This window comes from Acanthopagrus latus, chromosome 7 (genome assembly GCF_904848185.1).
Source record: "Acanthopagrus latus isolate v.2019 chromosome 7, fAcaLat1.1, whole genome shotgun sequence".
Taxonomy (NCBI): Eukaryota; Metazoa; Chordata; class Actinopteri; order Spariformes; family Sparidae; genus Acanthopagrus; species Acanthopagrus latus.
The window spans coordinates 10,486,573-10,508,367 of record NC_051045.1 but is presented as its reverse complement, the minus strand read 5'-3'; the positions used below and the strand labels follow the sequence as shown (position 1 = coordinate 10,508,367).

General features: G+C 46.9%; 1 protein-coding gene across 3 annotated transcripts in view; it reads right to left on the bottom strand.

Moving 5' to 3' along the window:
- Nucleotides 1–195: 195 nt before the first annotated feature.
- Nucleotides 196–21,795, bottom strand: part of LOC119023122 (nuclear receptor coactivator 3-like) — a 63,615-nt gene continuing 42,015 nt past the window's right edge. For all 3 annotated transcript variants that reach the window (XM_037104801.1, XM_037104802.1, XM_037104803.1), the window contains 21 exons: nt 19,140–19,247; nt 17,905–18,065; nt 15,804–15,904; nt 15,531–15,705; nt 13,369–13,551; nt 12,334–12,420; nt 11,500–11,640; nt 10,672–10,819; nt 9,858–10,387; nt 8,650–9,767; nt 8,404–8,536; nt 7,790–7,948; nt 7,431–7,661; nt 7,232–7,337; nt 6,952–7,123; nt 6,310–6,636; nt 5,693–5,791; nt 4,419–4,671; nt 3,919–4,096; nt 3,602–3,806; nt 196–2,896 (listed from right to left, as the gene is read on the bottom strand). In XM_037104801.1, coding sequence (XP_036960696.1) covers nt 2,885–2,896; nt 3,602–3,806; nt 3,919–4,096; nt 4,419–4,671; nt 5,693–5,791; nt 6,310–6,636; nt 6,952–7,123; nt 7,232–7,337; nt 7,431–7,661; nt 7,790–7,948; nt 8,404–8,536; nt 8,650–9,767; nt 9,858–10,387; nt 10,672–10,819; nt 11,500–11,640; nt 12,334–12,420; nt 13,369–13,551; nt 15,531–15,705; nt 15,804–15,904; nt 17,905–18,065; nt 19,140–19,228 — 4,608 coding nt within the window. In that variant the 5' untranslated portion in view covers nt 19,229–19,247 and the 3' untranslated portion in view covers nt 196–2,884. The remainder of the gene's footprint in view (nt 2,897–3,601; nt 3,807–3,918; nt 4,097–4,418; nt 4,672–5,692; nt 5,792–6,309; nt 6,637–6,951; nt 7,124–7,231; nt 7,338–7,430; nt 7,662–7,789; nt 7,949–8,403; nt 8,537–8,649; nt 9,768–9,857; nt 10,388–10,671; nt 10,820–11,499; nt 11,641–12,333; nt 12,421–13,368; nt 13,552–15,530; nt 15,706–15,803; nt 15,905–17,904; nt 18,066–19,139; nt 19,248–21,795) is intronic.

The window sequence follows — 21,795 nt, the reverse complement described above, 5'->3', positions numbered from 1 at the left end:
TGTCTGCAGACTGGCAGACACTTGGAGGTGTGTGTGGCATTTGTGATTCTTGTTTCTGCAATAAAACACACATTCAGTTCTCTCTACAACACAAGTGGGCACCGTTTTCCTGCTGCTGGCTGACGGACTGAGCTGTGGCCCCAGGATTGTCAAGTCACGTGCTCAAAGTGATCCACAAAAAGAACAACAGAGACATTTTAATGTTTAAATATAAATTTGTATTTACATCGATATTAACATCAAGAAACAAGGTAAGAAAAAGAAATGCAAGAGTATTTTACAACCTGTAATAATGACGTTATGTTTCCCAGATGTGTTTTATCTATTCTTTAGCGCCGACGATGCGCCAGAGAGGAGTTTCTTTCCTTTAAAGCAAAAACAGACTTTTTTTTTTTTTTTCAACATTTGTAGATTAAACTTACATATTCTTCATTGAGACTGGGGTTAGAACAAAACAAAAACCCAACAACTCCAAGCTATTATTCTGAGACATAATGACATCAATCATGAAACCTCCTTCCCCAGCTTGGAAAAACTCGACATTCTCGTGTGAAATAACCGTTTGCAGCACCACAATTCAACTGGCCGTTAAGTTCTATAGAAAGGAAGAAACAATCACAAACGAAAGAAGGAGTCAAACCACCTCAGCAGAACCAGACTCATGGCTACTCTATGTCATACGGATGGGGATATAATATATGCAATTAAACATATTTAGTTCAATGTATATTATAGGTTATGTGCAACAGTAAAAGCACACATGAGTACTCGCACGATCTACGTCAGGAACTGTTTCTACGCACTGCAGAATGACAAACAAAAATCTTTGGATTGAGCGTGTGCCCCAAGGTAGATTTCTTAACAAAAGCTTCACAGGAAACAAAATAAAGGCAAACTTAAATGCAAAAAAAGAAAAAGAAAAAAAAAGCCACCTGCCAGAAGACTGACAAGTACTTAGGGGCTTAAACTGTTTATTGTGTTGCTCCCATGAGGACAAACCGAACAAACTGATGGACAGTTATACAGCGGGACTGACTTTCCTGCACAAGAAAATCCACAGAAATTCTCAGGAGTGAAACGGAAAAGAGTCACACGTGGAAGCATGAGGTTCGCTTCGGAAAAATATCAACCCCACGTACTCATAAGACATCTGGGCCCCTAGAAGGCTAACACAATCATGTGTCAACTCTTTTTTAAATTTTTTTTTTTTAGATTTTGTGTTTTCTTTTTATCGTCAAAAGAAAAATAATTTATTTAAAAAAAAGAATTACACACTAGCACCTCTTTAGCTAAGACCAGCACCACACAGGGCTTTCCGAGAGAAAGAAAAGAAAAAAAATCTACACGTACTGCTTTAGAAAAAAGGAGGCCCTTCCTCTCCAACCGATGGTTAAAGTACTGAAAATAAAAGCTGACCTATGACGGATTAAGAAAATTACACTTTTAAATATCAAGCCTTACAATCTGTGCAAAAACAGTATGTGACCTACAAAAGCATATATATATTTATATATCGTACATTTGAAGCCTATTTACAATTCATATTCACAGACAAAAGGAGAAAAAAAAAGAAAAAAAAAGAAAGCTCCAAACAAGACATCAGGTCTAATACTGCAGTGCCGTCGCTTTGAGTAAAACATACTCCAGCTTTGTCCTCAGAGGAAAACCAGGAGGAAGGATTATTGCTCGAAAAATTCTGCACACTGGAAATCTGAACATATGCTTCACTTTTCTTGCACAGCGTGAGCTCATATAGACATAATCTTATAATTGGCAATCAATTTCATCTCTGCACTCGTCGTTAACACTGTGAATTGGCACGATGTAACCAAAATATCTGCAACACTTGGAATCTAAAAATTACCTCTGGAATGATAAAACGATCTGGAAATTGTATAAATATAAGTGGAGTTCTGATCATTAATAGAAGTCCAAAATGGTTTCATTTTCCTCTGTGGTAATAAATTGGTTCACTGTAGAAGAGTGTTGGATAAAACCTGTGCTTACAGCCTTTCTACTGGTTCCCACTCGAGAACAAAGACCACCGAGGTCACCCATTTCCAATCAACAGCCCTCAGTTGCTCGGAGAGGAAAAAAGTCGGAGAACACACACACAAAAATAAAACAGTAAATGTCTGCTGCTATTCATTAATTCTTGGGTAAAGGCCTCTATATTGCCACAATCCTTTTTGATGTTGGCCTTTCCTTAAAGTGCAATCAGCCAACGAGTACTTCAGTCGTACTTCCTGGACGACGAAACAAATGTGCTACTGCTTAATGACATTCATGTGAGTGTCACAATCTGATGGCTCGTCAATCGAGAACTGTGTTTTTGCTTCAGCGTCGCAGAGATCCTTCAGGAGCAGCGGAGAGGCCAGAGGAGGAGAGAAAAAAGATCCCAGTTCGGAGTTCAGAAACGAGAGAGGAATCCCCACATTTTTACATCTGAACACAGCTTCATGGTACATTCGACGAAGGAGGAGATGTCAAGGGTCCGTCCACCTTCACTGTTTGGTCCAGCGAGTGGGTGTGTGCTCACCGAGGCGCACACACACCACTCGTAAAGAGAGAGAGGGATAGTAAAATTACGGGAGGGATCGCACATCTGTCCGAACCGTCTCCAGATTGTAAATGAGTGTAAATGTGTCACAGTGTTTCTGATTCTCGTGTGACAGTCTGACTGTTTCTCCTCCATGTAGCCAGACTAATGTTACTGGCAGCAAGTTCACTCCCCCGTCTGGTGGGAGTGCAGCACTACACACACTGACAAAAACACTCACACACCCACACACACACCGCTTCATCCTCCACACACTCCAGTGCTGCAGCCATGTCCTGTCTCTGGATGGAGATCACAGTGAGACAAAAGCTTCCGTCCTGACGCTCAGCAGTATTTCTAGATCGAGAGGAGGAAAAGAGGAAAACATAGTGACGAAGTGCACAATTTACCAAATCTCAGTCTGTCTAGCTTGATTTAGACAAGATAGATTCTCAGTTAAAGCAATAGGGTCAGTATGTACACTGAAATGGTTATTGGTTGTTGTAACTGCTTCTCTTATTCATATTAGACACAAACAAATCTCAATTTAAGCCATGCAGGAAACATTTTCAGTCCTTGTCCTGCACAGCTGAAGTTAAAGGGCTGGTTCACATCCGAACTAATGTGTTAATAGTCAAACAATAACACAAATGAAGCCATTGAGGTGGCAGTAAACTGGGAACTCTGGAGGAGTCTGGTGGCAATGAAGTGAATAACATGAGCAGAGTATGTGTGAAAGCACATCTGCAGTACATGTTTGTGACCGACTTCCATATGAGGAGGTGGAGGGGATGGTGGGGTAGCCAGTGACTGCAGTTCAAGACTGTGTTTCGACATTTGTAAGCGTGTTTTACCAGCCATGTTTTAGGCAACAAAGAACTTACATTGTGGGAGATTGTGTGACATTCAGAGGGTGATTAACACAAAGCTGTGCATTTGAACAAAGGGGAAAAATTTTGACAGCAAGCTATAACCTTTTTGGGTACATAGGGCCATGCTAGTTTTAAGCTAAACCTGAATAATTGTGAACCTGTCCTTTAGGGATTTACACACTTCACATACCTGATCAGGACCCATAGGAATGCGTCCCATGACCATTGGGTTCATACCCATCTGCCCTCCCATCTGACCCATGTGACCTCCTCCTCCACCGGCTGGCATGCCCCCATTCATCATCATGCCCCCGTACTGGCCTGGGTTTCCCTGTTGCCCAAACTGCTGCTGCCCCGGTGGTCCCTGCTGCCCGAACTGCTGCTGAGGGTACGAACTGGTGAAGGAAGCCACAGGAAGGAAGGATTGAAGAAAACAAGAACTTAGCCAAAGTTTCTCCTGGCAGCACAGTGTTGTGGTACCTGCTGTAATTGTGTTTGATGTCATACCTGTTGCGTCCCATGCCTCCCTGCGACCAGCCTTTCATTTCAGCGCCCTGGTACATGGGACCGCCCTGCGGGTGCTGTTGCATCATGGGGTTTTGAGGTCCCAGGCGGCTGGGCATCATGGCGTTGGGAGGACTACCGCCTGATGGGCCAAATGAGGGGTCTCCCTGCTGGCCCATCCCTGGGGAGACAAATCATAAAGCCTCAGCTCACTCCTCCCATCATAGGAAAGACATAATGGATACATACTATTGCTTTTTTGTTGTACTGAACTATGAACCGAGCCGAGCCCTCTCTCCCTCTATTATTATCATGGTACACATCTTATTGTGTCTAACTAGAAATCTATATGGACTCCCTTTCAACAAATGTTGTTTTCTGTTCGATAAATATGCTAAGCTTCTCTTTTTACATGGCAAATAAGACACCAGAACACTGCAGTGCACAAACTCACCACCAGGGCGCAGCAGTTATCTGCAGGGCACTGGGCTCAGAAGACTCACCGTAGTTCCCACCATAGCCAAACTGCTGGGGGCCCGGCTGGCCCATGCTTGGCCCCCCCATGGGGTTGTCCATGCCACCGGGAGCTGTGACGTTTGGAGGAGGACTGAAGCCTCCTGCTGCTGCAGCAGCGGCTGCTGCTGCCTGCTGCTGCTGTTGCTGCTGCATCAGCATCATCATGCGCTGCCTCCTCATCTGCATGGTGACCATCTCTCTGCTGCGCTGAGCCATCATCTGAGCGTTGATGAAGCCCGGCTGCACAAAGGAAACAATCAGAGAGATTTAATACATTTACAGCTTGAATTAAATATTTGTGTTAAAAAATGTACCGCATGTAATGTTAAAATGTGAGGATGAAAATGGACAAAAATCTGTAATATTATTTTAAATGCAACTGAACACAAGTATTTAAGTATTAAATCAAAGTCAGCAGAGAACATGCCAGCCATCAGCATCGTCTGAGTCTGGAGATGAAGGCAGACTACAGGAAGTAGTCACTGTATTCCTTTAAACATACTTCGTGCTGCGACCATCATTTCTCCAGCTCCAACAGTATCTGCCTCCTGACTATATACTTTCTATTAAAGGATAAGAAAGATAGTAAATAACAGGAAATCAAATAAAGATTTCAACAGAACTATGGCAGCTCCTGAAACCTTCAGATTTCTTGATTTATAATCTCTTGGGACGTGAAGGATGACTACAGAATAGGTTCCTTAAAAGGCACAGCAGGTGATGAACCTGCGACAGGATCTGTGGTGACGGCTCTGCATGACAATCAGGACATAAATTGGCTACTGAACACGACAAGACGAGACTGAAATCAACAATAAGGTCCGCTGAAAGGTTGAGTTCCATATTAGGAATTCAGCATATATAAAGGATTTATGAGTTATTACTATTATTAATGTTTTATAAATTCTTTGTAGAATAATTAGACGAAATTATATGATCGGCTTTCTGGGAAAATCTCTTTGGTTGGTGTTTTTTGTGATACAGCAGTTTGTTGGCAATCCATTAACAACTTGATTTCAGCATGAAGTCTGCAGTTATACATGTTCAAAGTTGTTAAAGCATTGATTTTGGTGCAGTGCAGGTCCACTAGAAAGACTTAATGACCTAATAAATTAAATAAAGATAAAAAGTATCCTGATAGAGGCTAAAACACAACCGGAGAATGTGTGGATGTGTGCAAACTTGTTTCTGACATTGAGTCTCATATTGCAAAATCAGTGTTTCAATGCTTCATCTGTAAGAGTTGCTGTCTGTTATCTACCTGTCCTCCCATGCTAGGCTGCATGCCGGGCCTCATGCCAGGGTTGCCTCCCGGGTTCTCCATCTTCATCCCCATGCCCTGCCGCGTCTGATTCATGAACTGAGGAAGGAAAAACAACATTTAACATAAAGATGGAGGAGCAAATGTTACTCTGACCTCTGCGATGGTGTGTTCACAGGTCTTAGTGAAAAATAAATGAGACAGCTACAGATCGTCCAGAAAGTCCTCGCCAATATCAAGAAGGTCGAGCACATTACACCTTAAATCAGTGCACCGGCTTCCTGTTTGTCAGAAGATGGATCTTGAATTCTGATTTCTTGCCTATAAGGCACGAGACGGTCTAGGGCCTAAATATATCTTGTTTACTTGTATGTAATGAAGAATCCAAACCCCTCAGGTCATCAGGTACTGGTTTACTCCAACCAAACAAGATATACCCCTGATATATTTTTCGCTTTATCCCAAATGTGAGGCCATCTGCTAAATTCTAATCCACATATCTGCATTTATAATAGCACCTGTATTTGTAATTCTTCCAGTGTGAATGTTCTGCACTCGAACACAGGCTGAATGTTTTCATGTAAACTGCTGGATCTGTGAACTTCCTGTTGTTATACCTGCTGTCCCTGCAGCCTCTGCTGCAGCTGGAGCCTCATGGGCTTGTTGGCGGTCATCATCCTGGGTCTGATCATGTTGGCCCGCGGGTGTCCCATGCCGCCCATCCCACCCATACCGGGGAAGCTGCCACCTTGGCCCATCTGAGAGAGCATGGGTCCAAACCCTCCCTGCTGGGCCTGTCCCTGCATGGGATTCCCTCCATAGCCAGACTGCATAGGCATGGTGGGGGGTCCGGGATATCCCTGTCCATAGAGAGGCTTCTGGTCCAGCACCATGGATGGGTCCTGGCCTGGAAAGGGCTCCATCGGCTGCTCAGCTCCCTGGGTCTGGAGGGGACAAAAAAAAGTTTTTTAAACTTGTCCTCTGATTGATTCATTTCCAAATGGTTGGTTCTGTAATTGTCTTTTTCTAAGCAGCAGAGACAGATCCCTCTAGGCTCATCTATCTCCCTTTGGTAAAAGAACAGTCTGAACACGTTGAATCATGACTGCAATATGTAATGCAAAGATGAACGTACGGCTCACTTATGAGTCATGATATACAGATCGATCAGTTCTCCTTTTACTTCACTGCTAAAGGGAGCTAGAAGAGCACAGAGGGTGTTGTTAATCCACCGTCTTATAGTTTCTGTGATCACCCACCTGGCTGACCAGGTCTGGGATGCCGAGTGCTCGATCGATCTCCTCCAGAGCGATGCCGTCCGTGTTATTCAGCAGAGAGTCTAGCTGGTCCAGGAGTGCCCGCTCATCGCTCTGACCCTCAGTAGTGGTGGGAGGCACCAGGAGGTCATCTAAGGTGTTGCCGAACTGGCGTCTAAGAGAAACAGACACATGAACACCATCACATTTAGAATAAACTGTCTCCTGAGCTCACTGCAGGTAATCAGGAAGTAACACAGACAATAAGGACTAATGCACTAACCTGTTACCCTCCATGCTCATCATGGAGTCCGGCCAGGAGGGAGACTGGTTGGCCTGGCCCTGCTGGCTGAAGGGGCTCATTCCCATGCCCATGTCAGCAGAGCCTCCTAAACCACAACAAGACAATAACAATATGTTTATACACATTAAGAGTGTCTGGGCAGTCATTGGTTAACAGGAAGCACTTGGCTGAGACTTACCCATTTCCATGAGCTGTTGCTGCAACATAGACCTGCTGCCTGGAACGCTGTTGGAGCGGCTGACCATCGGTCCAGACATCATGCCCTTACTACTGTTGTACTCCATGCCTGTGCGCATCATAGAGGGGTGCCCTGCTGAGCCCACTGGGCTGGCACTGGAGCGGGGCATTCCCCAGTCCCCTGACCCCCCCATGGGAGACCTCTGGGGAACCATACCCCTATTCATTGGTCCTGGTAATACAGAAACAGACGGTGTGTCAGTAAGGTGAGCAGTGTCGACATTCACCATCTTACATTTGTGTCTGTAAAGTCAGGGACCTAAACTGGCTAACAAATGAGAGATCCTCATGAACACATACCCATGTTTCCTGGGTAGCTGTCTGGGCTGCCCATCATGTTCTCCTGCTTGATGAGCATGGGGCGTCTGCCTGCTCCTCCGGGCCCACCTGGGGGCTTCCCATCTATGGACATGGCCCTCTGGAAGGGCCCTCGAGGCCCCGGACCCATTCCTGGACTCCCTGTACACAAAAAGTATAAACCACTTCATCACAAACTTCTGTTTTCCTCAAAAAAAGGGACAATATAGAAAAAAATAAAACCTCAGTACCCTCCAGCATTTTGAAAATACTAATAAGTAGTCAGAAAGTAAGAATGTATAAAACACTTCTTTTCTCATAGTATTTAATACCTCTTTGATGTGGAAACACAATTTCAAACAACTGTTAATATAAAGCTTTGCTGCATTGACTGTAACTTAAATAGTGTAATTCCTTAAAAGAAAAACATTGCTTTGTGAGGCTTGTATTTGCAGCTGTTTACACAAAACAAAACGATGACAAATAACATACGATGATGCCAGATGTACTTTACTGGCATTTCACATTAATATAGTCATGTACAGTCTAATGTCCTATTCCCTGCTCTGCATATAACTGTCACTTCTTCTTCTTTATTTGGCTCTTGAAGCACTTACCCTGCAGACCGTCGTCAATGCAACCCTGGGGTTTGTTTCCTGTGTCGTTAGCCCCCCCACCTCCAGCCTGATCCGGGTAAAAGTCAGAGCTTGAACCCCTCAAGTCCCCAAGTATGGACTCTAGGTTGTGCAACTAGACAATAAATATTGGTGAAAAGTTATTATGTCAGTGGTGAATCACAATCATCCAGATCAAATATTATCAGACAAAGAAATATATACGTCTGAACAAAGAAGCAACCTTACATCATCAGGTGGCTCTGACTTGATCTTGCTCTCAGAATGTTCTGGTGCAGGGCCGGGTCCAGATCCAGGGCCACCCCGAGCAGGGCCGCCAGCGGCCCCCGGGGCTCCCTTCCCGTCTAGCTCTTCAAGTTTAGGCTTGACATCTGCCGGCTCTTTGGAATCATCCTTGTTGAGGAGGTAGTGGAGGAGGGCGTGGGTCTTCTCCTTCTTGGGGCTATGTTGCTCCTGCTTGGGCTCAGTCAACCCAGGCCCCGTCCCAGTCCCTGATCCACCTGTTCCAGCCTCACTGCCCTCCTGGCCGCCCAGCGACACCTTCCCCGTAGCTTCTGCTGTGATCTTGGCTACTTCATCTGGGGTGTTGCCGTTTTGAAGAAGCTTGTGAAGGATCTTATGCTTTTCTTGCAGTGAGCCTGTATAGTGCGCTGACGATTGTGATGTTGACACGCCTCCTGGCCCAGTCGCCTGGCCTGTGTTGGCACTGGCTGAAGAAGAGGAGGAGACCCCAGTAGACGAGGGGCTAGTCATGCCTCCAGTGGGGTCCTTACTGTCTGAGCCTGCAGGAGTGCTGCTGCTGGTCGGAGGCGGTGGTACAGGGGGCCCTGTTGGCCCACTGCCACCTATTCCCAGCTCCTCAGTTGGGGAGGTCAGCAACTGCAGCAGCTTCTTATGCCCCTTACTGTCTGGTACCCTGCGGGGGGGCTCAGAGCTTGCCACTCCCGCCTCATTGCCTCCCTCTCCAGATTCCTTTGTCGCTGTAGCTGCCTGGCTGTCTGGTCGGTCAACAGAGCTCTCAGTCTGAGGATGCTGATGATGGTGGTGATGGTGCATGGGGTGGTGATGGTCGCTGGGCCCAGGCCCTAAACCTCCCACTGGGCTTTTGGAGCCATCTTGGCCTGGTTTGGCCGGCTGATTGGGTTGAGAGGAGGACGAGGAGGAGTGGATGCTGGGAGAGCTGTCTGGTTTAAGGGCCGGCGTGGGAGAAGTCAGGGTTGAGGGGAGGGAGCTCCCGACTCCTTCACTGATCGCTTGCAGGGCGTTGAGTGAGCTGCTGGAGAAGGTGGTGGTGCTCCCGCCACTTCCTCCACCACTGACAATGCCACTCATGGGAGAATGGATGCCTAGAGGGGAAAACATAACTCAGATTAATCATGTTAAACAAGGACCTTTCTACAAAACTCCAAGTTAAGTACCAGTGAAGATCGACTTACCTCCAGGTGAGAACTGGTTGTTGCCCATCTTTGGGCTCCCTCGGTTCCGAGGCGACATCAGGAGTCCCTGCTGGGGGCCGCCCATTCTGGGACTTCCCGACGGGCTGTTCATGCCGCTCAGCCCAAACCCTCCACTGCTCTGAAACGGGGGCTGCTGTGGATGCTGCTGCATGCCTTGTCCCGGGTGATTCATGGGACCTATCTGATTCATCTGGTTCATGTGCCCCACCTGATTCATCTGCCCCATCTGATTCATCTGCATCATGCGGTTGCCCATGCCTCCACCTCCACTTCCTCCTCCGCCGCTCCCTCCGTACATAGAGCCACCTCCCATTGGGCCCATGTGACCCATGTGGCCTTGCTCGTTCATCCCAAAGCTCCTGTTCATGCTGCCCATGCCCCCCATCCCCATCCCCCCACCGGTGTTCATGTTCATCTGGGCATTTGGGTTAGGGCCTCCCATGCCCTGTTGTCTCATCGTGTTGGGCATCATGCCTCCACCTTGATTTGAGCGGTATCCATTTGGTTCTCTGTATGGAAGGAGAGGGACAAAAGCATGGTTTGAAAAAAATGCAAAAACCTTGAAAGAGCTTTCAGACTGTAGGTGCTCAGTATAAATGCAACTAAAATAGTCTTCTCACTGTTCATAGGATGTCAGTGGATAAAAGCTACTTCAGCTGCTACTTCAGCTATTGAATGCCTCCGCTGCCTTGCATAGATATGCTGGAAGTGCTCTTCTTAGTCAATACAGTAAATGACACATCCTTTTGCTCTGTTTGAATGGAGCATTACGTGTGCATTCTCAGTTTCTGACCTCTGTAATAGGTGAGTGGAGATGAAGCCTTGCGGCTCGTTGCTCATGGGGTGTCGGTAGAGTTTGCTCTTGGTCTGCGCCGTGACTGGAGTGCCGTCGGACAGGGAGAAGCGGTACAAGGGTGTCTCAGCATGACCCTGCAGAAAGGCTGCGCAGACAGATTAAATGACAAATTAACACCCTGAAACACTTATCTGATAACAGAGGTCATCAATCACTGTCTTTATGTGAAACCAGCTCTGTGATTACGCCGAGGATCAATGTTGTTGCGCTCCAGACATTTGTATTCATGAGCTCAATATTGATACACTAATGCATGAGGTGTAGATGTGTGTATTTCATCAGTAGGTCTCATTAAGATTCTACTGAATGGAGGTCCGACCAAGACAATTGTGGATTTGGGGGAATCTTGATGAAATTGAATCCACAAAACATTTCTGAAGGCCAAATATCCCAATTTGGTTTGAAAAGACTTTATTTACAACCTTGACGTGAGGTCGAGCTTGAGCAGACAGGGTGCTAACACTTTTAGCTCTGTCTCTACAGTGAAGATTTTGGCTTCAAAAGGGTTTAAATAAAGTATTTCCAAATCAATTTGAGGCTTCTGGAGGCTAGGAATATGCTGGCCGAGGACCGACCAGCATGCAGGTGAGTAGATAATGACTGAATTTAAATGAATTTATCCTTTGACAGCTATGAAAATTACTTTGTAAGAGACAAGATAGAATACACAACTGAGTAAACAGCACTAAAAAAGACATATCCACTAATTTCAAAATACTTTAGCAGTCTATTCCAGGTGTGCGTGTGGGGTCATGTGTGACCCACCCTCATGGTAGTGGCGTTTGTGCGACCACGGCTGCCCATCACTGTGCTGAAGGAACATCTGAATGCAACGCCTCAACAAATCCTCCCAGCCAGGACGCATCGATGCTCGCAGAGAATTCTGGTCGATCTGGATCAGTTTACCTGCCGGGGAGGACGGAAAGGGGGATGGGTGGAGGGAAGGAAACAAGAAAACGAAAGAGGGATCAGTCAGAGTTATGGTCCGTTGGAGCTTTTGGGTTTGTATTTAGGGGGCAAACAGTTCTGTGCTTGCCATGATTTCATTGAAATTTTAAGTTTTAAAAGAAACGTACTGGTTCATATCTTTGATTTTATGGTATGTTGTTAAAGGTATATTGTTAAATTGGTCATAAATGTGTCTTTTGTGCCACATTTAGTCAGGAAATCTTAATTTAATGGGACAACAAGCCAGATACAGTCTTCTTTTACTAAAACAAGTTGTTTCCAGTAACAGCATAATCATATATCAAGTCATCTTCCACTTAAACTGGTGATTTTTATCTCGTTCCTTGGTCATAATTTTCTTCAGTGTGCTAAAATTAAGAATGAAAAAACCATGAATGAGGAATTACACGCTGATACTCAGTGTAATTTCCTTGTCACTGGGCAGTAGCAAGTCTGATCTTGAGTAATTTGATTTAAAAATCAACTCTTCCACTTATTTCAAACCTTGGAGCACAGAGCCTACTTACTTCAGGATTTCTCATCAAGTGAAATGATAGACAGATAATTCCACTAGTGTAAAGTCATTTTCTCCTCAGAGTTCATTTCTTTTATTTTTAGATTTTCCTTTTGGAAGGTTATGCGGCTCCTTACCTGAGAGCTCATGCCGTGTGTTGAAACTCTCCGTTCTTTCCATGGCTGTCACCCGTCGGGCCACACAGATCATACATGATTGAAGGTCTGCAGGTGAAAGGAGAGGAGTGTTAGCAGCATTTCGATTGGTCAGTGACTGAAAAATGCATCTCTACCCCTCTGTTCGGGAGAAAATCGGGAGAACATTCTAAAGGGCTTTTAATTATGAGTCCCTAAAGTGGGAAACAAATAAGAAATTGTTAAGCTGCAAAGTAGTTGCTTTAAATTCAGATTTTAAAACAGAGTTTTCTATTTTAGATAAGTTTTTATAACTTTTTAAAGATCCCCTTCAGACCGTCTGACACAGTTTGTTCATAAAAAGATCAAATATCTCATTAAAACATTCAGTTTTAAACTCAGATTTAAAGGGTAACTCCACCAATTTTGCACCTTAAGGCTGTTCACAGGTCTTGGGGACGACAACTGCATATATGGAAAAAAATGTTTGAAAGCCTTTTGCGGCTCCAGAGGAAGCTGCATGCAATCTTGATAAATCCTCCCCAGTGATGTCACTTGGTTAAATTGCATTGTGGGTTTAAATAACTGATGAACAAAAATAAATCAACAGATAGCGCCTTTTTTATTCCACACACTTCTGTTTTCAAAACCTGGTGTCTACAGTACCCACAATGCAGTTCAGCCACTGAGTGGCACCAGTGGAGGCAACTTATCAGATTACATGCAGCTTCCTCTGGAGCCACAAAAGTCTATACTACTCTTTTCACGTACGCAGTAGCACTTCCTGAGACCTGTAGACACACTTTAACGTATCACCCTTTAAGTTGAGCACAGAGTCACCCTTAACCAGCCCTCCATTGTCAAAGTCTGCACACACATCATTCTCAAGCATCAGAGTGAAAGAACAATAAGTAAAACATGTTCTTGGGCAGAGGGGGACTCTAAAAGTTATCCAGTGCACACAGATGAATGTTATTTTTAAACATCCTAAAATAGCGACCCTTATCATGAACTCAAATGAGAGTATTGCCAGCGCACCTTCCCCCTCCTCGATCATGGCCTTGGGCTGTGTGAGAGCAAAACACTGCATGGTCTCATAGCGTGGCCCTCCTGGCCCCTCCTCCATGGGGCCGTGGGCGTGGCCGAACTTGACCAGCATCCGGCAAGTGAACGTGTGACTCTTCTGTCGGGCTGCCTCGCTTCCCCACGACACTCCATTTACTAAAAAGCAAAAACACACAAACAAGAATACATTTACACCCTGGAGTAAAACGGAATGAGCATGAAGCTCCAGGGACTGAAACCCAAACACAGCTATGAATGGATTTCCTGTTATCAAGTATCACAACAGCTCACACCCTTTTTCCTACTGCGGCTCCACGCACGCAAACAAAACAAACAAACCACACTGCAACATGTATTTTCTCTCTTAAATTGAGAAGCAGAAGCCTCTCCTGCTGTTCGGATCCCTGGCTAAATGGACCATGGGATTAATGTAGCCAAGGTGTCGATTTCCAATATCTCTCCCTCTCAGTCTGCTCCGCAGCGGGCAGAGGCCAGGGACACTCAGCCATCTATCCTCATTTAGGCCCTGACTCCTCATCACAGCGCACACACACACACACACACACACACACACACACACACACACACACACACACACACACACACACACACACACACACACACACACACACACACACACACACACACACACACACACACACTCATTTAGACGGGGGTCACCTTCACATGGGAGAGGGAGGTAGAGAGAGGAAGGGGGAGGCAAACTTCAGAGAGACATCCAACTGTCCTCCAAGGTCTGTCTGAAGCCTTATCAGGGCCTAGAGTTTGCTGGAGGTTTTTCAGTCTGGCAGGTGAAGCGAGGGTATAGGAGAGGACCCAGGAGAGCGAGACATGCCGGGGGGGGGGGTCGGATGGTAGTGGTGATTTAACAAGGCCCTGCGTTTCTTTCCTCGATAGAGAAAACAGCGCAGTCGCCGGCGTCTCCCCTCAGACACAATTAGACCAACATCGAGGCGAGACAGAGGAGTCGAGAAACACACAGAGCTCACTTCATGTTTTCTGCATCACGTCTGTTTTTTGTTCATGCATGTGGGCCTTTGGTGCTCCGGTGTGTATTTAACTGTAGCTGGCATGGTCAGCAGTCATCCCACAGGAATGTGCAGCGGGAGCGCATTTCATTCATGGGTCCAAAAGATAATGAAGGGGCCGGGCGGCGGACTGAGACACAATGAGGGGCGGGAGAGCGGCGAGGAAGCCGGTTGAGAAACAGACAACCACAATATTCATCTTAGCAGGCAGCCATATTAAGTTTGAATGAGGCTGAGGAGGAGTGAGTCGAGAGGGGCACGGGGGACGCTCGGAAGAAAAGTGGATTAAGATGACTTTTAAAAGATAAAAAGAGTGAATGAATGAAAGGAGCGTGCCGGGAGGAGGGTGAGGAATAAGTGAGAGAACACGTCGGTGACATGTCGGAGCCGTCTCTGCTTAGGAACGTTACTGTGGAGTTAATCAAGTAGCAGGTTCAGTCGAGCACACATATCCATAATTAATCAGCTTTATAAATAGTGCGCTCCATGAACACATACACAGGGTGCCACACACACACACACACACACACACACACACACACACAAGCAGCACCTTCAACAAAAATGCAATCAAATTACTGACACATATGCATGGAAATATATACAATAAGACGTCACGTGCACATGCGTGGAGAAGTGTGGAGGTGCATTATTCAGCAGTAAGTAGTTTCCAGATGGCTGCCATGGGATCTGAATAGAGCTCCGGCCTGTTTTACACTGTCTGGACCACTGAGTGTGACTGACAGCTGCGCTACGCTCTGCCTGCTTAGCGCCGAGTGGGTGGGTGCTCCTGTGCACATGTGTTTTGTCAGGTGTGTGTGTGTGTGCGTGTGTCTTTCTGGAAAGCTCTCATGCACATGAACAGTCTTCCCAGGAGCTCCTCATTATAAAGAAAGAGTTCAGAGCGGAAGAGCGTGAATAAATAACTGAGGAGCCTGCGTTGTTGTAACCCCTCAGAGTTTGTTTTGTACCTCGGCCCTGTGGAAGATGTCATGCAGGGTTTGCTCCTGAGCTCCCCTGTGAGTGTGTTTATGTGTGTAAGAGTGTGTGTGTGTGTGTGTGTGTGTGTGTGTGTGTGATCCTCACTGTTGGTTTTGGGCAGGTTCTTGTGGAACTCCTCCTTGTCGTCCTCATGGAGAATATTGTACACGCTGGTGTTTATGAGCTCCTCCTGTTTGTACTGCAGGTACTGCGTCACGTTGTCCGACACGAACACGATGCTGCCCTCCCGGTTCACCACAAACAGGAAGCCGTCCAGAGCCTGAGAGCACAGCGACAGTAAGTCACCACCGGCCAAGTCTGCCAATCAAACCTTGTACAAACATTGTGCGATCAGCCGGGGTCGAGCGCTGGACCCACCTGCAGCAGGAGCGGCCCCAGGTGGTCCTTGTCGATGACCCCCTGACCTGTCGAGGACACGTCTGACTTCTGGACGTCGTCGTCGTTGGAGGAAGCTTTTCCTGCAGGAGAGGAAAGAGAGGAATTACAAAAAAAAACCACACACACACAGCCACAAATCACAATTTCAAGCCCAGCTGCCTACAAAGAAGCCAAAAAAAAAAAAAAAAGAGCAAAGGAGAAACACAAGGTGAGAGCAACGATACCTGAAATTGGAGGAAACAGCAAGTCAGTCACTACTCTAGCTGCACCAGCAGGGGGCAGCGTTTCTCAAGCTTCACTTTTTTTTTTTTTTCTTCTTTTCTTTTTTGGGGATTTAAAACTACAGGTGAGGAGGGAGACGGACGGAGGCAGGTTTCTCTGAAGAGCCCGTCAGGAGGAGTAGAGGGCTGGGTGCATGTGGAGCAGGTAGCAGCCGTCCTCATGCTTTATATTCAGTGTCAGACTCTGAGGGACTGTCTGGTAGGCTGGGGCTGAGAGAGAGAGAGCGCGGGAGAGAGCGCGGGAGAGAGCTAGAGAGGCTCTGGAAGCTGTAATGGTGCAGGGGCAGGAGCTGAGGCACCTGAATTAATGGAGGGGCTGAGTCTGAGAGAGAGGGAATGAGAGACAGACAAATAAAGAGAGAGAGACAAGAAGGACCGGAGATGTGGACGGCGACGATGCTGACGGAGAGCTACCGGCGTTTGGGTTGTTGTATTAATGCAGGGGTTTGGTCTGAGAGAGAGGCGGGGGCTGCTCGGCTACAGGAATCATTCTATCTGATTAGCTCCCAAGGGGCACAGATACCCACACAAAGAAAAAAAAAAGAGCCACTGCTGCCTTCAGCCAGGCACTGTGAAGTTAGGTAGAGAAGAGGAAGAGAAAGGAGTGTGCACGAAACAGAAAAGAGAGAGCCTGCACTCCATCAGCTCACTCAATATCTTAAGATGCTGGGAGCAAACCTAAAGATGCTGCAACTCATTGTGCTGCACTACAGATGAGAAAGGGGGAAGAAGCAGAGCAGGGAAAGGAGGAAGATGCGAGAGCAGAGCACGTTACATACGAGTGAGATGACGGATGGAGAAAAGAGCAGGAATGAAGACTGGCAGAAAGAGCAACTGAAAGTGAGAAGAGAAGAGGAACAGGTAGAAGGCGAGATACGAGTCTAAACGCCTGTGTCATTTCTGTCTTCACTTCCTGTAACTATGGCAACGTGTCAGCAGCCAGTCAGGGCCAGCTGTAGCCTCTTCCCCTTCCTGTCGAGGTGGCAGACGCTGACTGAGCCGAGAAGAGACACGAGAGCACAAATTCACAGCCGACTCTACCCCCCCCCGATCTCCACAAATTCACCTTGAGTGGAAGAATATTCACGCTGACACAGTCCTGAATGTAAGAGCTTGAAAATGTCCAATCTGCACTGATGATGAAGTCTCAGCCTACGACTTTTTAAATTGTGCGCTGAAGAAATGACCGCTGCATAATGGAAACGGAAGTATGACAACAGCAGCTGTAACAGAACTAATAATTTGGCAGTTCAGCAGAATGGATGGGCATGTGATTACCTGCAAACGTCCAATTAAACAGCCCCTGGCGAGGCCAGCGCACAGCTGTGCATGCCCGTAACACACACACACACACACACACACACACACACACACACACACACACACACACACACACACACACACACACACACACACACACACACACACACACACACACGAGTGACAGGTTCACAAAGCATTGCCAATGTTTCCTCCAAAACATAAACAGTTGAGGCTGTGAAATTTGTGGGAGATGAATGACTGATTCGTCCTTGCACCTGGGCTCTGAGGAGGCACGTGCATGTGTGTGTGTGTGTGTGTGTGTGTGTGTGTGTGTGTGCGTGTGTGTACACGCTCAATAACCCCGAGCTGTCTCTTCCCTCCTCTCTCTCTCTCTCTCTCTCTCTTTCTTTCTTTCTCTCTCTCTCTTGCACTCTCTCGCCTTTCCTCCACATTTTCCTCAAAAGTCCATCTGACCTGTGGTGGTCCGGCCCGGCCGAGCCTGGCTGCAGCCCTCAGCAGTCACAGAGTCCACTCACCCTGCTCTTTGATCTGGCGGATCTGGCGCACCGTCTCCTTGAGGATGGCGCACTTGTCTGGTTTGACGTTGAAGCTGTCGATGTCGCTGAGGTTGGCGGAGATCAGCTCGGCTAGCTCCTCGATGTACTTGCTCTCCTGCTCCCGTCGCTTCCTGTCACAACTACAGAGGGCGATGTGCAAAATGTTAAAGCTAAGCTATGTTGCAAAACTACTTCTCTCAGAGTGTCAGTGCAGCTTTATAGATTTGAAAATAATGCACTGTGGCTGCAAGGTAGGTGGAAAGTAGATCGTTTGGGCCTTTGAGCTTTTAAGAGTTTGTTCGGTAACTGAAAAAAAAAAAGATCTAGTGAAACTTGAACCAGATGAGAAGATCGATAGCACTCTTTAAATTTATAAGTTTAAATATCAAGCTTGCTCGTTATATTTAAGTTAGCTGTAGCCGTCAGCCAGTTGGCTTGGCATTAAAATGGTAGGCAAGGGGATTTAGCTTGCTCGGTAAGAAGTTGTGGTTTTGGCGGGGGGTTACATCAAGCACCCAGGAACAGTGCAGGTTTTGAAGCCAATGTGACAGAGTGGCCCGACTGTGTAATTACAGCATCACATGATGCACACTGACCTCTGATATGACTCTTTTCCCCCCTATGAGCTCATATTGTGGAAAAAACAGCTATAAACTGACTTCTTTAATTATCAGTATTTGAGCCATTACATAACATCAAAAAAGTCTGGGAGAGCTGCACCATTAAATTCAAGTTGGCGGAGGGCTAAACTGGACGATATTATTAGTATTTCTGGAGTCTGTAGTTTTACTTGTACTTAACTATGCATTCTTATGTCCTTTACGAATTAATGCTGTACCCCATAAAAGTTTCATCCCTCTGTTAGCCATATTTTTCGGACATTGACTAGAGGTCTATTATTTCCCCATTCTTTAGTAATGAAGAATACGATGTGACAATAATTGTCTTATTAATCAATATGGTGGTTTGGACTGAAGGTTTTTAACTCAATTACACTCTGAAACGAGACAAAAGCAGATTTCACGAATGATAAAATTCAGCCCAAAAAGTGCTTTTTCTACCAAAGTTTGGTACAAAATCCTCTGATGTTTTTTTTTCTTTTTTGCACACATGTTGGCTCTCACTCGTTGCAGCGGCACACAAAGGAGCAACACGGCTGGTAAAACCACTGACCCAGTAGCCCACTTTCTCTCATGCCGATCAGCAACACTCACCCCAGACCAGGCGTGTCGCAAGTGGAGAGCTTGCGTTTCCGGTTTTCTGAGCTCAGAGGCTCCATGGAGTTCTCCCCCAGTCCGCTCATCGTGCACACATATCAGCACCTGAGGGGGAAGGAGCGCACGCACAGGTGTAAATAAGGCATTTAATAGAGGCAGAGACTGGATTATATAGTCCCCATTAGCCCTTTAGCTCTTATTATAAAGGTAATTGTGACGGAAAGGAATACAGAGGAATCGTCCTTTTGAACTCAGCAAAAAATAAGCAATGCAGAGGCAGGTTGTAAAGAGGATACAGTGCAAAACAGTACACAGCAGGGTAAAATATGCTTATATCATGCAAATTATATTCTCCTGGCAGATACTGACGAATATAAACATGTCTCGTCTCGTCTGCCTCCTCCTCTTCCTCCTCAGAGAAAGAGAGTAAGCATGTGAGGTTGTGTTTGTTTGTTTGTTTGTGTGTGTGGGCCTGTGCATGTACAAGTTCATCAGCTCATATGGGGCGCACACACACACGCACACACGCGCACACACACAGGATTAGCAGTGTCTCTGATGATAAGCCACGCTGCACAACTAACCCCGTTAGACAGCCGTCTGTCTCCCATAATGCATCATATTTCGTCTCCAGGAAGTGAGCTGATAAAGGTTGTGCGGGGAAGAGAGGCAGATGGGACGAAAAGGAGGCGAGGAGAAGGAGGAGGAGGAGGAGGAAGAGAAGGGAATAGAGGGAAGGAACGGAAGACATGAGAGAGGGAGGGAGAAGCCGGTGCTGTGAAGCAGACTCTGATTGGCCACTTTCTTTGCCACAGTGACAGCAGCTGACACTGGGGAAAGGTAGGAGGGAGGGAGGAAAGAGAGCACAGCGAAGGGGAGGGAAGAGAGGAAATGAGGGGGAGAGAGAGAGTGAGCGAGCACAAATGTAGTGGGAGAGAACAGAGAAAATGCAGAGGCAGAAAATATACAGAGGAAGGGGGAAATCAGAGCGAGGAGAGGCAGCGGCAGTGGGAGGGAGTGAGCTGCAAGAGAGAGCGAGAGAGAGAGAGAGAGAGAGAGAGAGAGAGAGAGAGAGAGAGAGAGAGAGAGAGAGAGAGAGAGAGAGAGAGAGAGAGAGAGAGAGAGAGACAGGCATGTCCGAGAGAGAGCAGAGGAAGAGGAGGGAAGGGGAACAGGTGAGAGAGGAAGAGAAAGAGGAGGAGGAGGAGATGTAACATTCAGACGGTCTGGTGTGTGTTTTGAATGCATGTGTGGCGCGCAGAGTGGGCTGAAAGCCTCCGGTACCCCTCTTAACCTTCACAGCCAGAGCAGCTTTTTCATTCCATTGATTACATGGTTATCCTCTGACCAGAGCGCTGCCTCTCCTGCATAGCAAATCAAGCCAACGGCAGCGGGAGAGACGCCGGCCTGTTATTTAATCACCACCACCATCATCATCATCATCATCATCATCATCATCATCATCATCATCCCAGGCTCCTTCTTTAGGGGGATCAGGGCAGTCAGTGGAAAAAAAGAAAATGTCTCATTGCGTTTCGGTTTTTCTAATCTACCGTTGCGTGCCCCTGGCTCGCAACGAGATCATGACCGTCTGAAACAAGCGGGCGAACACACCTCGTCAGTGACACAGAATCACTGCGAAGGCTGCTTTCATGCACGTCTTCAAGACCAGGTGGAAATCAAGCGAATTCCCCTGCAAGACAACAACAGGGAATACTCATAAATCTTCTTCTCAAAGCAAGAGGCGCTCTGAAGACACGCCGATCCTCTTGCTCAATCCCTCCCGCTTTGAGTTTCTTTCAAATTTCTCTTTTAATCTCTCCCTTGAGTACCTCACACCTGACTGTCTGTCGGTCTGTCTCGTTGCCTTTGTCTGCATGCCTACCTGCGTGCCTTCTTGCCTATCCTCCTGTCTGCCTCCCCTGCGTGCCTGTCTACCTGCCTCCCTGTCTTCAGCTCATCGTTAGACAAACCCCCCATTCGCTGTTGTCTGATGAAACCTACCACGAGGGAGACGAGGAGTGCAGGAGGATAGAGAGGCAGAGAGGGCGGAGGCACAAAGTCGGAGGGTTCAGAACTCGAGGAGCCAAAGCAAAGTGTTTGAGCGAAAATCCGCCTTTGCCTCTCCGCCGATCGAGCCCGCCCGCCTGCCTGCCAGCCTATTGATGGAGTTCTCAAAGCGGGAGTTGCTCTAATTGCGGAGTGAATGAGGCGGCCCCAGAGAATGGTTGATTAGGAGGCTGCTGAATGCCCCAGGGAAATGGGTCACCTCCAGCCTGGCGCGGGCCGCCCGCTTTTCCAGTGCAGGGAGAAAGTCAATTACACGCCACAGGCAGTGGGGCCTGGTGGCAGCGAGGCAGCAGGCTGCGGTGGGTACAATACAGCAGCAGGGGGCAGTGGGAATGAGACACGTAAAGAAGGAAATGGGAGAAGGTGATGGCAGTATGGAGGGTAGCAGGAGGAGCAGAGATGGGCACGAAGATGGCAATCTGAGGGACAAAGAGTGAGATGCAGTAAATGGAGCAAAAAAAGGGTAATAAGGCAATTTCTTTGCACCTGGGTTAATAAATGTTTCGAATTAGAGCAGACAATTTCACTTCATGCAGCCACTGTCCAGGTGTGAGTTGGAGACGAGAAAGCTTATTTTTGCCCC